Here is a 15,113-nt window from a genome sequence, read left to right as displayed (position 1 = left end):
TGTGGGGGTGAAGGGCTCCCGCCTGAGTGTGGCTGGCACTGCTCCCCTCTGCTGTAAAGGAGCCAGCTGGCCGCCCAGGGAGGGCTTGGGTACAGCTCCCTCAGCCCTGGAGACGTGCCCCTCACAGCCCCGGGTCAGGGCCTGCTGCTCCTGCCGGCTGCCCAGGGAGGGCTTGGGTACAGCTCCCTCAGCCCTGGAGACATGCCCCTCACAGCCCCGGGTCAGGGCCTGCTGTTCCAGCCGGCCGCCCAGGGAGGGCTTGGGTACAGCTCCCTCAGCCCTGGAGACGTGCCCCTCACAGCCCCGGGTCAGGGCCTGCTGCTCCTGCCGCCTCCTTCCTGCTGCTCTGAACTGGAACCTCAGGCCGGGCTGGACCCTGCCCCTGATTGTGACCCGGAAGCCTCCCAAGGCCCTGGGCAGAGGCCACCTGCCTCCATTCTGACCCTGCCTTTGCTCAGCCCCCGGACTGGACACTTGGTACCTTGCAGCCTGTCCCGAGCCCTGGGGAGGCACCGGCTTCAGCTAATGCTCTGCCAGGTGGTGGAACCTGGCCATGTCAGTGGGTTGGGGACCTCTGTCCGCGGAGAAAAGTAGCTGTGCCAGGGCCAGACGCTTCTCCACAGAACGGAGGCAGGGCGGGGAGGGTGAGCTCTGAAGCGAACCAGCCTGATGAGACCAGGCAGCCGGCAGGGACAGGCCCAGTGCCCCCCACCCCACCTTCCACGGGGAGGGTCTTCTCCAGGCCAGCTCGGCTGCCCTGGTGGGGGGCTCTCGGGAGTCCAGGATGCTGAAGGACCCTGAAACCATGCTTGGAGAAGAGCCGATCCCAGAAGGCAGGGGAGCGAGGCAGAGCTCCAGACACCCACAGTGAACAAATGGATCCTGGCCCTTGGCAAATCCGAATACTGTCTCACTGGTTAGTAACAGCGTCCACCGAGCCACCAGCATCCCCAGTGGGGGTGGAGCTGATGAGATGCTGGCGCCTGTCTCTTCCCTCTTGGGTACCATGAGCCTGTGGCTGCCGGGCAGGAAGGTGTGCTGACCTTTGGCTTCTGGGTTTACTGACCCCAGTCCATCTGCAGCTGCTGCCTGCCTGGGCACCGCCCCCTGCTGTTTCTGCATGGCTACTCCTGGACATTGGCCTGGGACTGGGGCCTGAGGCTGTCTTACTGCCCTTGGCCTCAATGTTAGAGTCTTAGGTATGGCCCTGTGGCCCCAAGTCATGTGGTGAGCTATCTAGGACAGGAAAGGAAGCTACTGGGGTCACTCTGAACATCTCCCCACCCTACCCAGAAAGAAGCTTCCAGGCTTGGAAACCTGCTTTCAAACCTTGACTGCTGGCCAGACCCCCAAGGGTTCCTGCCTCACACTGGTGGGGTCTGGCTGCTGGCCCTGCCCACGAACCTGGGTGAATTCACTGGCCACGTTCCTTTGTCTCCGGAATATCTTGTGGGACTCCAGCAAATGCTCTTCTCCTGCTGCCGCTGCCATTTTATAAGGTCTCAGCGTGTCCACCCCATGGTTGGTGTGATCTGTGCAGTTGAAGTCAAGGCTGACCAATCTGGACCCTCAGCCACCATAGGCCACAGCCAGGGCAGCCTTCTGGGTACAGACAGCACTTAGGTGACCCTCAGCTGGGTTCTGCAAGCCACTGCTGCCCCGTCAACCAGCGTTGTTCCACCTGGGCTTACCCGTGACCTTGCCTGAGCCTGTCAAGGGGACAGGGTTGGGCTGGGCAGGGGACACCACACAGAGGAGGGTGGGTGGGCTGGGGAGGGGAGCATCTGGGCAGGGTCCAGTCAGTGGCCCAGGCCTCTGGGAAGGACTAAGGACCTGGGGGTGTCCACAGGTGCCGGCTCTCTGCTCTCATTGGTCTATTGCTCTCTTCTTTCATGCGTGGAGCCTGTGCCAGGCCCTGGGAGGGCAGTGGGGGAGAAGCGAGGGCCTCAGGCTTGCCCTTAGGTGACCCAGCACTGTTGGTTTGAGGAGGAGGAGGCAGGGATGGGGCAGGGGAAGTGTGAGAGAGGCCGAGTCCCCTGTCCCCTATCTTCAATTGGTGGAAGTGTCCTGACTCCCAGAGGCTGCCTGCCCTCTCTGGCTCCTGGCCCCTTCCATCCTCGGTCTTCCAGTCTCTGACCCCGCCTCCTCCCTCTGCCTGGATGCTCTTTCCCAGAGTCTGTGGCCTTACTGTGTTCCCTCCAGGTCTTAGCTCAGACCTCACGTTCTCCCGAGGCTTTCCCAGAGCAGCCCTGTGTCCAGCCTGCCCTGTGCTCTTCTGAGGCCCCCTGGCCAGCTTGAGCTGTGGGCTGTCCCTGCTGGCCCAGGGCCTTTGCTCTGCCACCGATGCGTCCCAGAACCTCGCCCAGCGCGTGGAGGCACTGGGTGGGTGTGGTGGGCTGGCCGGGTGCGGTCAGTGTCCTCTCCGCAGGTGTCCTCAGCGTGGCGGTGCTCGGTGAAGTGACTTTTGTGTTCTGTGTTGCACTGTTATGAACATAGTGAAGAAATTCACATCCCTGCTTCATTCTGGCCCTAGTCATGCAAGAGGAGCCCCCTTAATAGCTCCTGCCCAGGAGGAGGGACCGGATGGGGACCATGTGTGTCCCGCTGTGTGAGCACCCTGTACCCTGGAGGAAGGTCAGGTGCTCGGGTCTGCTTATGGAACAGAGACCTTTCTGCTGTTTCTGAGTCAGGCACCCCTGCCCCAGCATCCCACAGTCAGAGGGCCACGGGGACATGAGCGATGGTCACCTGGCCGTTCTCTTCCCACAGAGGAAGAGCTCCGGAAGCTGCGAGAAGAAACCAACGCGGAGATGCTGCGGCAGGAGCTGGACCGGGAGCGGCAGCGGCGGATGGAGCTGGAGCAGAAGGTGCAGGAGGTGCTGAAGGCCAGGTACACTGCCTTCCTCGGGGCCCTGGCCTGTGTGCGGCTGCCCCAACCCCCCACCCCACCTGCCCCGCCGGCCTCTGCTGCACCCATAGCGTCTTGGCTGCATCGTTCTTGGCCCTGGAGAGGCCTGAGGGTGAGGGTGGGCCCGGCTCCGACTGCCCAGGTACAGGTCCTGCCTATGCCTGCATGAGCCGTGGTCCTGGGAACGTGGCATCTTCCTGTGCCTCTGGCAGTCTGGAAAAGGGAGATCTTGGCGCAGGTGTTCCTGCCAGCCCTCAGGCCTGGGGCCAGGCCGACTGAAGAGAGGCTTGGGATGGGACCTGCAGAGCCCCAGAGCCACCATGTGGCCCTGATCGTGGCCTGCAGGTGACCCCGTTCTGTGCGTCCACCCAGTGCCCCATCCTGAGGGCCGGCCCGGCCTCTTAGGATCTTCCCAGGACCTGCCCTCCCAGCACTGCCTGTGTGTGTTCCCATCCGCCCTATCTGCCCCAGCCGCACTGCAGCCCCTCAGGGTGCCCTGTGGCCCCCGCCCCCATCCCGGCAGGATCATGTCCTGGGTGCCAGTGCCGCCCTGGCTCCTAGAGGGCGTGTCTGCAGCTGACGTCTTTGCTCTTGGCTGTGGGTCCCATGCGGGGCCCTGAGTGATCACAGCCTCCTCCCTCACCCTGCCCTGTGCCTCACAGTGCCGCCAGCAGGAAACAGGTCATTCAGGACCCCAGCGCAAGTTACAAAGCCAGTCCCCTCCTGTCTCACTAACACCACGAGGCTCTGTGTCCTGCACACGTTCAAACTGGTGCCTGGTGGATGAGGCCAAGGAGCTCAGGCCTCACCTCTGGCTCCCAGGCCTCCCGCTCAGCCTCCACTCCAGCAGCCTCCTGCTTCGGCCTCCCTCTCAGCCTCCACTCCCTCAGCCTCCCCCCTCGGTCTCCACCCTGTTTCCGCTCAGCCTCCCTTCCAGCATCATCTTTAGCCTTGCTCCTCAGACTCCACTTGCTCAGCCTCCCCACTCAGGTGCTACCCAGCCTCCACTTTCAGCCTCCCTCCAGCCTCCACTCACTCAGCCTCCCCCTTAGCTTTCCCACTCAGCCTCCCACCGGGTCTCCCATCTCAGCCTCCCCCACAGCCCCCTCCTCCAGCTTCCCACCACCACTGGCCACACCTTTGTCCATGGCCCCCATGACCCACATGGGTGGCTCTCACCAGTTAGGGATGCACATGGCGTCTCTGGGACACCCCAGCTGAGCACGGACTGCCCGCTCCGGGCCCTCCAGGGGCCGTGTGTCATTGTGAGGCCTCCACGTGTCGCTGCTTAGCCAGCCCTGAGGAAGCGGCTCCCTTCAGCATCCTCAGGTTTAGTGTGTGGGAAGCCGGGGGGTCTGCTGGGCTGGCTCCCACTTCTTCCTTGCCTGCCTTCTGCAGGTCACCATGACCTTGTGGAGTGCCCTGGGGGGCTCACGTGGGGGCATCCAGCTAGTGTGGGGGAGGGAGAGGCCTCACTTTCCTATTCCGCCCTGGCCAGAAATGGGTGCATGGGCCTCAGCAGGCGCTTTACCTGATGCTGAACCTGCTGTGAAAATCCACAGAAGCCCAAAGCTTAAATTACATTTAATTATGTAGAGGTGCGACAGAGACCTGACCTGCCACGCTGAGGGGTCCCAGGGCCAGGTGCGGTCCCTAGGCATTTGGCCACAGTGCCATCCCCCCCACGGGACGCTGCTTCTCCCAGGTGGCTAAGGTGGCCTGAGGCTGTCCCTGTGGCCCTGCTCCCTGTGTTCTGTTTCCTGTCCTCTCACCCCCGCCAGCCCCACTCTGGGATCTGGTCCTCCTCTTTTACCAAAGCCCCTTGGTGGCCGGTGTGCACAGCCTGGGTCCGCTGTGAGGACTCAGGGAGCCCCATCTCACACAGTCTCTGCCTTGGGAATGGGTGGGGAGCGGGCAGTAAGGGAACATCCAGGCTGTGACCCAGGAAGTGGAAGCTGAAGGTCCTGAGAGCATTAAGGGCCCTCCCCTGCTTTACATGGGGGCGGTGCTTAGGAACCTTCTGGAAGCCTGGAGGAGGAGGGGTGAAGGAAGAGCAGTCCCAGAGTGACCTCCTCTTTCCTTGTCATCCTGGTACAGATCTGGGGTGGGTCTGGGTGGCTGTGGTCTGTCCAGGGTGGGTAGGTGTGTGAGGGCACACGACAAACACACAGACACATGTGCGCACACACTGCACAAACACACACACCACACCCTCTGAAACTGCAGGGTTAAAGCACAGCAATTCTGTTTATGCAAACCTCTATATTGGTTTTTAAGAAAATTCTCAGAAAGTCACCTTGGTTTAAGGCTACTTGTTGGTGGGCAGAGGTTCTCTCCATTGTGGGTCCAAAGCCCACTGAAAACCTCGCCGTCTGCTTCCTGCCTGCCGCTTACCTGGCCCTGCCCTGTGCTCCGCCCTCTGTTCTCTTCTCAGGGTTTACTCCTCCCCCAGCTTCCTCCCTCCCCACTCCCGCTCCCCAAGAGCCCGAGTTAGGAAGGTTAGGGGCGACCACACAGCACTTGACCCCGTTCTGTGCTGCACCTGCTCATGGGCCTTGGCTTCAGGGGCTGGGTGTGGGACGGAAGCAGACCCTAGTGGCCGTCTAGTGACTCTGCCCAGACCAGGCAGGTCGCTGGAGTAGGCTGAGCTGGGAGCTGGGCACAGGCTGCTGACAGGCGGCACCCAGCCTGTTGCCTAGCATGGTACCTGATAATTACATGTGTGTCGACCAGTATCTTTTCATTAGCAGGCAGGTTGGTGATAGGAGAGTATTCTGAGCTTAATGATGAAGAAAGAAACAAGTGTGCTAAAATGAATAGGAAAGAGTGGTGAGAACCATTGTTTGGTTGTTTAAAAACAGAACGTGTGCCTGTTAGGAAGGCAGCTCTGCGCTTGCCTGTGTACGCTCGGAACCAGCATTTGAGCGGTGGGGATTCCGCAGAGAGTCCCGCTGTCCCTGAGCCCTCCTGTGCAGTACATGGCCGCGAGAACCGTGGGGGATGCCTGACTTGGCATGGAGTTTGGAACTAACAGACCTCTTGTCTCTTCTCCCCCTGCTTTTTAAGAACCGAGGAGCAGACGGCTCAGCAGCCCCCAAAAGGGCAGGCCCAGGCCAGCAATGGAGCAGGTACACCCTGGTGGGCAGGTGGACAGGCGGGCGGGCAGGTGCGTGCGCGTCACCTGATGGTTCTGCAGGCCCAGGTTAACAATGGAGCAGGTACCCCTAGCAGGCGGGCGGGCGGGCAGGCAGGTGCTGGTTCTATGCCCAGGCACCTGCTGGCATCCGGGAATCTCCTCCTGTCAGAACTGGGTTAGTGTCTCTGAGGCCAAGTGGTGAGTCACCATAGTCATCATGGCAAATTTCTAGTCACTCAACTAAAGCGTGATTATGTGTTCTTCGGGGAATACGCTCGTTCTCTGTTTCAGCCTTGCCCCACGGAACAGTGATGTGAGAGCCGCACTGGTCACTGCTGCTGCCCTGGTGCCTCCCCGAAGGGGACCAAGTGGGCAGTGGGGCCATGGTTGGCTGCGAGTGGGGAGTGAGGGGCCACGTGCCCTTTTTTCTCGCTCCTCGTCCTCCATCCCTCAGTGCCTGTTCTTTATCTTGCCCCACACCCTGCAGGCAGCTGGCACAGTTCCCTGTACCTGGGGGTCAGCAAACTCCAGCCCCCGCCTGTCTTCACAGATTTAAATGGTTTCATTTCGTCACATGAGAACATTATGTAAACCTGAAATTTCAGTCCATAAATAAAGTCCACGGGAATACAGCTGGGCCGGTTCGCTGACGGCTGGGACGAGTGTGCTGATCTCGCCTGGACCCTCCCCTTAAAATCTCTGCCAGGCTGCAGTGGGGGTTGGAAGAAGCCGTAGCTTCTGCATCCTCCCTGCCTGGGTGGCCTTGGGGTGCACAGACCTCAGCCCCCTTGGCCTGTGGCTCTTGAACCTCTGCCCTGAGCCCGCAGCCCCCGGATATGGTGACCACAGGCCCTCTGGTCCCAGGGCCCAAAACTGTGGCAAGGCAACACCCACTGCAGGTGGCTCCTCACTGGCCTTCTGAAGGGAGGGACTGGCCTGTACCCCTGAACCCCTGTTCCGAGGGATTCTTCTGGTTTTCCACGATGGAGGCTGCTTTTTAGAGGTCTTAGCTTTTTGCAAACAGTGCTGGTCATCAGCACAACATCACCATGCGCTCACCCTGGGCTGGCTGCGCTCGCCGGGCACCCCCAGCCCAGAACAGCCTCCTGCCTTGCCATCCATTGGCTGATGCCCAGGATAGGCAGGGCTGGGGCAGTGACCCCTCCAGCTACTTTCTGACAACCTGGAGGTAGAAAGGGGGTTTGATGCAGACCGCTGAGGTGGGCCGAGCAGCCTGGATGGACGGGCTTCCCTCTGATGAGAGCCCGGGGCAGGCAGAGAGCTGGGGACAGGGCATGGAAAGCAGAGAGAGCCCGCACTGAGGTCTTCATGGCCGGGGCAGCTCTGCTCTGTGCCGGTTGGTTTGCACTTGTGTCTTCAGAGGACTGAGCCCTTCAGAGTCCCTTGTACAGGGCCCCTTCATTTCCCTGCCCCACCCCCGAGCATTCCTTGTGCCCCTGCTGGCCGCGCCCTTGCAGTGAGGCCCCTGCCTGCCCTGAGATCCCAGGACCGACCCCAGAACAGGCTGTGCAGCCCTGCCGTGCCCTCACCAGGCCCCTGCCCCCTGCAGAGCGCCGGAGCCAGGGGCTGTCCTCGCGCCTGCAGAAGTGGTTCTACGAGCGGTTCGGGGAGTACGTGGAGGACTTCCGGTTCCAGCCCGAGGAGAACACCGTAGAGACGGAGGAACCCCTGAGCGCCCGCAGGTAGGGGTTCGCCGAGCCTGGGGCTGCCTGTGCATTAGGGGCCCCAGTCCCTGGGCTGAGGCTTCAGCGGGTGGGCCAGCCTTTATCACCATGGGCCGAAGCTGTCCGTGAGGCAGAGCAGCTGGAGGCTCCACTGTGTCCCGTCTTCTGGAGGCCACGCCTGGCAGGGGCTCTCGAGGCCCGCTCGGGCAGCAGAGCTGCGTGCGCCCACTCTGCTCTCAGCTGTCACTTGTGACAGTTATATGGGCACTCGGGGGGCTCAGCCCACTGCCTGGGGCCTTCCTTGGCTCTTGAGTCCTTTCAGTAAACCTTGGCTCCCCGTCAGGCGCTGCCATGGGCCCTGGGGATCCCGACGGAGCGAGGCCAGCGAAGGCCCTGCCCTTGAGGACTTCTGTTCTGGGGATACAGGCAGGAGACGAGGGGATGATTTTGTTGGCGAGTCGCCCCCACCTTCCTAACTTGGGGAGTGGCACTGAGGGCCATCCCGGTGCCCCCTGCTGTGCTGAGCCACTGTGCAGGGCCGTTCTGTGCACTCAAGGGGCCCCAGGCTGTTGAGATGCCCTCCTTGGCCCCTGCAGAGCCAGCGGAACTGGGCAGTGGGGACTGCAGAGCCGGTGGATGCGTTAACCCTGGGCTCCCATCTCTCCCCTTCTCTCTTAGGTTAACTGAGAATATGAGACGGCTCAGTGAGTACCCGCGGCTCTGTGTGGCACCCACGGTGCCCAGTGTGGGTGGGGCCCATGGCAGTGGGGACTCTGGGATTCTGAGCCAAACTGACTCTCCAGGGAGATGCGGTTAAGGGGCCTCCTGCCCACAGTGCTGACCACTGCGGTCTGCTCTGTCCCCAGAGCGTGGTGCCAAGCCTGTCACTAACTTTGTGAAGAACCTCTCTGCCTTATCCGACTGGTACTCCGTCTACACGTCTGCCATCGCCTTCACCGTGAGTGGGTCCTCCAGTGGCCGAGCAGGGTGGGTGGGACGTGCGTGCCAGCATTCATCACGTGATCAGGCACCTTCTGGGGTGGGAGATAGCCCCCAGGTGGCACTTCTTCGGGCCCCAGGGACATGCTCATTTCTCCTTCTGTAAAGTGGGTTCAGTGATGCCGGCGCCAGCCAGGGGGTGGCTTCAAGGATCAAAGACGATGGGCGTGGCCCGGGACTAGCCTGCACAGCTCCCTGGACAAGGCTGTGGTGCAGCCTCGTGCCCCAGGGTGCCCTCGGGAAAGGCCTCTTGGCACTCACCATGCGGTGCAGTGGCCACACTGCTGAGGTCCAGAGTACTTGTTGCTGGGGCCAGGGGCACCTCACAAGGGCACAGCAGCGCAAGGGGCCCAGCCCCGTCCCCTGTGAGCCATGAGTCCTGAGGGATTGGAGGACGCCGGGGCCCTCATTGCCGGGGTCTTGGGGAAAGGGGCCCAGCCACCCTGCCTGGAACTGCCCTGCAGCGGCTGCCGCCTGCCCTGCAGAGACTTGCCACCTGTGTCTCAGTACTTGGTCCTCCGGGGGATGCCCCTGACCCGGGGTGGAGGCTGTGCCTCCAGCACAAGGAGGATATGCAGGCAGCCCACCCGCTTGCTGGGGCCTCCAGGCCAGAGAGGAGGCCTCCACAGCCTGGCACTGTCCAGGGCTCCCGAAGGCAGCACTGCGCTGCCGAGCGGGCCCCTTGGGAGAGGTCCCCAGATGGCCTCAGCCTGGGGCAGGCTCTCTGGGAAAGTCCCTGAAGTCCATGGCCCTGTGCCTGCCCCAGGCACTTACCGCCCACCTGGGACATGGGCACTTTGTACACTCACAGATGAAGGCTGGATGCTGGGGCCACTGGCTCCACCCTGGCCCTGGAAGGCCTCTTCTCCTGCCACCCCTCACAAATACTTTGCGACGGGAGGCCTTTGCTGCCCGGGGTCCCACACACCCCTGTGCCGTGTCTGTTGTCACTAAGAGATGAGCCCAAGCTTTGGACCTGCCTTCCAGGCCTCACCTCCGTCCTTTGCCCTGTCTGCACATCTGCTCTTTGTTCCGGGCTCTGTACTGGGTACAGATAGTGCCTGGCATGAAGGTGGCCCTGGGCATGCACCTGGCTCGCCCTCAGCAGTGCTTGGCCGCCTTGCCCAGCCAGGCTGAGTCCTGGTGATGCCCCAAGTCTGGAGCGTGGGAGCCACATCGGGGCGAGCGGGATCCCCGTGTGGAATCAGCCACCCTCTTCTGTCCCCAGGACACGCTTCTCCCTGGGTGGCTCCTCGCTTCCGCTGGCAGCTCTTAAACTAGGGAAGCAGCCCTTCCTCCGGCTTCCCCATCAGACGTGCCCTCGTCCCTGAGTGTCTGGAGAGCCGGGGGGGTGGTCTGGTCTCCCCACTGGGGCCGCCTGGTTGCGGGAGGTGGGAGGGATGGGGCTTGTCCTGATCCAAGCCGTCAGGAGGTCTGACGTCCCATCTCTCACCCGCAGGTGTACATGAATGCCGTGTGGCATGGCTGGGCCATCCCGCTGTTCTTATTTCTAGCAATTCTGAGGTTATCCCTCAATTACCTCATCGCCAGGTAGGTGAGCTGGTTTGTCGTGGCCGCTTTATCCCACTACGTGTGTGGCTGTGCTGTCTCCCTGCGTCTCACACAACCGTGACCCCAGCTGGGTATGTCATGCACTGACGTTTCAGGGGTGGCCCCTGACAGGCTAGAGAGACCCCCAGACAGGGTGGCTCCCTGGTTTGCTAGAGATGGTGGTGGGAAGTTCCCAAATCCCCCAGCACCTCTTTCCGTGGGCGGTCAGCAGAGCCAAAGCCGTTCCTGCACCTACCTGAGCATTGCAGGGGACGCCTTCGCAACCTCAGTGGGTGGGTGGGCGAAGCAAGCAAGGCTCCACAGCCCAGAAGGTTCCTGCCTGTTGGAGATGAGCCTGCTGGGGAGGAGCTGGACTGGGAATGAGTTAAACAGTCGCCTGCAGGCAGCCCGCCCGTGTGACCGACACGTTAGCCCCAGCCTGAGTCAGGGCCCTCACATCACTCCTTCTACCCCCTCTGAGCACTCCCTCCCTGTGGAGGCTGAAGGGGGCTCTGGGAAGCCCACGCCCTGGGGCAGACCCCTAGTCCTGGCACTCCTGGTTCCTTCTTAGCCTACGGTTACCCCCAGGAGTGAACTTCAGCCTTGTGCTGGGGCTGAGGGAGCAGCTGCGATTCCGTTCTTTGACTTGGCCATTCAAACGTTTGCACTTTTATGCAGCAGTGTTTCCAGATGGTTCTCTGTGCCTGCCCCAGTTGGCTCATTTGAAAACGTTTTTTGTAGAAATCGCTTAAATACTCTGGAAGGTGTCATTGGCACTCAGCATTGGGGCGGGACCCCTTTGGCTGGTGGATGTTGAAGGGCCGCCCTTCCCGACACCTCTGGCCACTATTAAATATGTCCCCTCTGCCCAGAAGGGCCCTAAGGCAGGGGTTGGTGAGGCTGATAGGAGTTGTCTGCTCTTACAGCAGGGGCTTCTGGGGGCCCTTTTCTCTCCATTAGGCAGCAAAGAAGGACCTAGAAAGACAAAGAAGGGCCCCCTCCAAGTCCAGCTGGGCGTGTAGGGCTGGCGATTCGATGCCATCCCCTGACTCAGGTGGCACTGTCATAAAGGTGTGTGTGTTTTTTGTTCACCAGGGGCTGGCGGATACAGTGGAGCATCGTGCCGGAAGTGTCTGAGCCCATGGTAAGTCCCTGGAGGGCGCACAGTCTCCTCCGACCGTCTCCATCACACCAGGCCTCTCAGCCTGTGGGCACCTCCCGGGGAAGCCTCTGGATGAGGCCATGTGATCATCCCCCGGGAGCCCTGCCCTGGCCCTGAAGAGGAGGGGAGGAGGAGGCCAACCCCAAAGAGGAGGGGAGGAGGACGCCAGCCCCTCCCTAGCCCCAAGCCCTGGGAGGGTGCATGCCCGGCCCCACTTGCTAGGCCAGGCTTGGCTGTGCAAGAAGCAGACTGCCTGGCCCTGGCCTGTCCCAGCTGAGGCTTCCCAGCTAGGATGTGATGTGGCAGGGGTGGGGGACATTGAGGGGCTGCTGTAGCCCCCACAACCTCCCCAGGTAGGGCGGTGAACAGTGGGCTGGACAAGCGGACCTGTTCCCATCTGAGATGCAAGAGGCTGCCTCTCGGAGCTTGCAGCGAGCCGAGATCCCGCCACTGCACTCCTGCCTGGGCGACAGAGCAAGGCTCTGTCTCAACAAAACAAAACAACGACAACAAAACACCCACCTCTGGCCCACTGCCTAACTTTGTAAATAAAGTTTTATTGGCCATAGACACACCCATTCATTTACACACTGCTGCGGCTGCTTCTGCACGACGGTCGAGTAGCCGACAGACCACATGGCCCTGGAAGCCAAAAGTATTTACTACCTGGCCTTTACAGAAGTTTGCTCTAGAGGGAGACCTCGGCCCATGGGGCAAGACCACTGGGCATGGGCAGAAGGGAGGCCTCGGCGCCTCCATGGGCCTAGTTGGATATCTCAGTGCCTGTTTCTTACATGGAGCAGCAGGGGTCAGGAGAAGTGCCTGGAGGAGGCGGGCTGTTGCTCGCCCAGCACTGGGACCCGGGAAACCTTAGGAGGCTCTTAATGAATGGGAGACAAGCGGGACCAGGGCTCCCATTGGCTGGGCCTCAGTTTCCCTGCCTGTAAGTGAGGGAGGACAGCTGTGAAGGTGAACTGTGAGGCAGAGCCTCTGCTCAGCCATTGCAGGGGCAGCTCTGCCCCACTCCTGTTGTGCGCCCAGAGTGAGGGGCACAGGGTGAGATGTCACCATCAGCCCAGAGGGGTGTCCTCCTGGTGCCGGGTCCCTAAGGGATGTCCCATCCCCTCTGGCTGTGTGGGGACAGCAGAGTCCCTGGGGCTGGGAGGGCTCCACACTGTTTTGTCAGTAGTTTTTCTGAACTGTTAAATTTCAGTGGAAAATTCTCTTTCCCCTTTGACTGAAGGAACCTCCAAAGGAAGACCTGACTGTGTCTGAGAAGTTCCAGCTGGTGCTGGATGTTGCTCAGAAAGCCCAGGTACTGCCACGGGCACCAGCCAGGGGTGTGTGTCTGTGTTGGCCATGGGCGCCAGCCAGGGGTGTCTCTGCACCGTCCAGGGGTGTCTCTGCACCAGCCAGGGGTGTCTCTGTGCTGGCCAGGGATGTGCCTATGCTGGCCAGGGGTGTGTCTCTGCCGGCCTCAGCTGCTGCCCAGGGAGGGCTGTGCGTGACACTGCAGGCCCGGTTTGCCTGCTGTCAGCTGACCTGTAGTCACCCTGCCCTTGGTTGGTCATTACAGCAGCTCTGGTGGGTGGGGAAGGGGCCTCCTGATTCAGCCTCTGCAGATGGTGGGCCAGGGTCTAGGTGGAGCCCCCCTCCATCCCCCTAGGGGAGTCCCTGGCCAGGGTTGAGTGCCCCTGGGAAGGATTCAGGCCTGGGTCTGCTGTTGCTGTGAGCATGGTCACCTCTGCCCTAGACCAGAGCTGCGCCTTCCCCGGCCTCGGAGCAGCTGGGCAGGACCACAGGGCTCTGGGTGACCTCAGGGCTGCCCAACCTGGAGGCCCTCCTGGCGTCGCAGTGTGACTGACAGCCCAGGCACGGTGGCTGCTGTAATCGCTGTTTCTCCTTCACGCAGAACCTTTTCGGCAAGATGGCTGACATCCTGGAGAAGATCAAGAAGTAAGTCCCGCCCCCCACCCCGGCCCGGCAGCGCCCGCCCGGCCTGAGCCTCCCCTCTCCTTCCAGCTTGTTCATGTGGGTCCAGCCGGAGATCACACAGAAGCTGTATGTGGCGCTCTGGGCTGCCTTCCTGGCCTCCTGCTTCTTCCCTTACCGCCTGGTGGGGCTCACCGTGGGTAAGGAGATGTACCTGTGGCCTGTAGCTTCAGGAGGGGGGACACAAGTGTCTGTGTGCCACCAGTGTCTGCCAGGTGTCTGCAAGAACTGTTAAACTCACCTGGTGATCCTTCCTCTGCTTTTTGTCACAAACGTTTCAATTTGGGAGAAGTGAAGCCCATCCGAGATCGAGGGACACGGTGATTGTTTCTTAAATCAAGAAACTCTGCGATTCCAAGGCCCCCGTGTCTCCTGCCAAGTGGGAGGAGTTGGAAGACCCAAGACCCAGGATAGCAGGCCCTGGGGGTGTCAGGGAGTTGCCCTGGACAGGACACATCTCTGGGGGGCGCCTGTGGGCTCAGGGGTGACAGTCGGGGAGGCTGAGAGCCTGGTTTGATGTGCGGGGAGGTTGGTTGTAGCTGATGAGTTTGGTAACATCACATGAAGCCAAGGGTCACATCCACCAAAACACTCATCTCATCCACTAAAACACTCATCTGCAGAGCTGGCTGTGGGGAAGGAGGGCAGCTGGTGGCGAGGACCAGGCTATGCCGGGAGGTGGGTGGGGTGTGGCGGCCCCTCCTCACCCCGGGAGGCACCCGTCCACTGCTGCCCAGTGTGCTTTCTTCCCTCCTTTCTCTTTTTTTTTTTCTTGCTTCCCTCTTTTCTCTTTCTGTTTCTCTTTTTTTTTCTTTTCTTTTCTTTTCTTTTTTTTTTTTTTTTGAGACAGAGTGTCGCTCTGTTGCCCAGGCTGGAGTGCAGTGGCACGATCTTGGCTCACTGCAACCTCTGCCTCCTGGGTTCAAGTGATTCTCCTGCCTCAGCCTCCCAAGTAGCTGGGACTATAGGCGCCTGCCACCACACCCAGCTAATTTTTTTTGTATTTTTAGTAGAAACGGGGTTTCACCTTATTGGCCAGGCTGGTCTTGAACTCCTGACCTCAGGCGATCTGCCCACCTCGGCCTCCCAAAGTGCTGGGATTATAGGCGTGAGACACTGTGCCTGGTCTCCCTTCCCTTCCTTTCCCTTCCCTTCCCTTCCCTTCCCTTCCCTTCCCTTCCCTTCCCTTCCCTTCCCTTCCCTTCCCTTCCCTTCCCTTCCCTTCCCTTCCCTTCCTCTTCCCCTTCCCCTTCCCCTTCCCCTTCCCCTTCCCTTCCCTTCCCCTCCCCTTCCCCTACCCCTACCCCTTCCCTACCCCTTCCTCTTCCCTTCCCTTTCCCTTCCTCTTCCCTTTCCCTTCCCTCTGTTTTCCTCAATAACAGCGATCCAGTGTCTGACATGGGCCGCACACTGGCATGTGGGAGCGAGGCCGCCAGGGTCCTGTTCTTGAGGGGGCAGGTGGGCCCAAGCAGGACAGTCTGCGCGGTTGTGGGAGCTGCAAAGCCAGGGGTGGGGAGAGCTCCGTGCTGGAGTTGGGAGTCAGACCCTGGTCCCTCAGCAGTCTGGGCTTGGCATGCCACTTAGAGGAGCAGTGGGGGACTGTGTCTGTGTGGAAGAGGAGATGCCCCCGCCGCCCCTGCCGCCTCCGTGCCGCTCCCCCGCCGCCCCCGTGCCGCTCCT

At 61.2% G+C, this 15,113-nt stretch overlaps 1 protein-coding gene across 8 annotated transcripts in view; it reads left to right on the top strand.

Moving 5' to 3' along the window:
• Positions 1-15,113, top strand: part of GRAMD4 (GRAM domain containing 4) — a 102,338-nt gene that overhangs the window by 73,903 nt on the left and 13,322 nt on the right. For all 8 annotated transcript variants that reach the window (XR_004052717.1, XM_030915136.1, XM_030915135.1 and 5 more), the window contains 10 exons: positions 2,770-2,890; positions 5,975-6,036; positions 7,615-7,747; positions 8,408-8,433; positions 8,596-8,687; positions 10,188-10,279; positions 11,375-11,423; positions 12,685-12,756; positions 13,354-13,397; positions 13,464-13,573. Coding sequence is in view for 7 of the 8 variants with exons in the window: in XM_030915136.1 (XP_030770996.1) it covers positions 2,770-2,890; positions 5,975-6,036; positions 7,615-7,747; positions 8,408-8,433; positions 8,596-8,687; positions 10,188-10,279; positions 11,375-11,423; positions 12,685-12,756; positions 13,354-13,397; positions 13,464-13,573 (801 nt within the window). In the remaining variant the exon portion in view is untranslated. The remainder of the gene's footprint in view (positions 1-2,769; positions 2,891-5,974; positions 6,037-7,614; positions 7,748-8,407; positions 8,434-8,595; positions 8,688-10,187; positions 10,280-11,374; positions 11,424-12,684; positions 12,757-13,353; positions 13,398-13,463; positions 13,574-15,113) is intronic.

Source organism: Rhinopithecus roxellana, chromosome 13 (assembly GCF_007565055.1).
Source record: "Rhinopithecus roxellana isolate Shanxi Qingling chromosome 13, ASM756505v1, whole genome shotgun sequence".
In the NCBI taxonomy this organism is placed as follows: Eukaryota; Metazoa; Chordata; class Mammalia; order Primates; family Cercopithecidae; genus Rhinopithecus; species Rhinopithecus roxellana.
The sequence above is the reverse complement of the archived record's forward strand: the minus strand, read 5'-3'. Positions and strand labels throughout refer to the sequence as shown.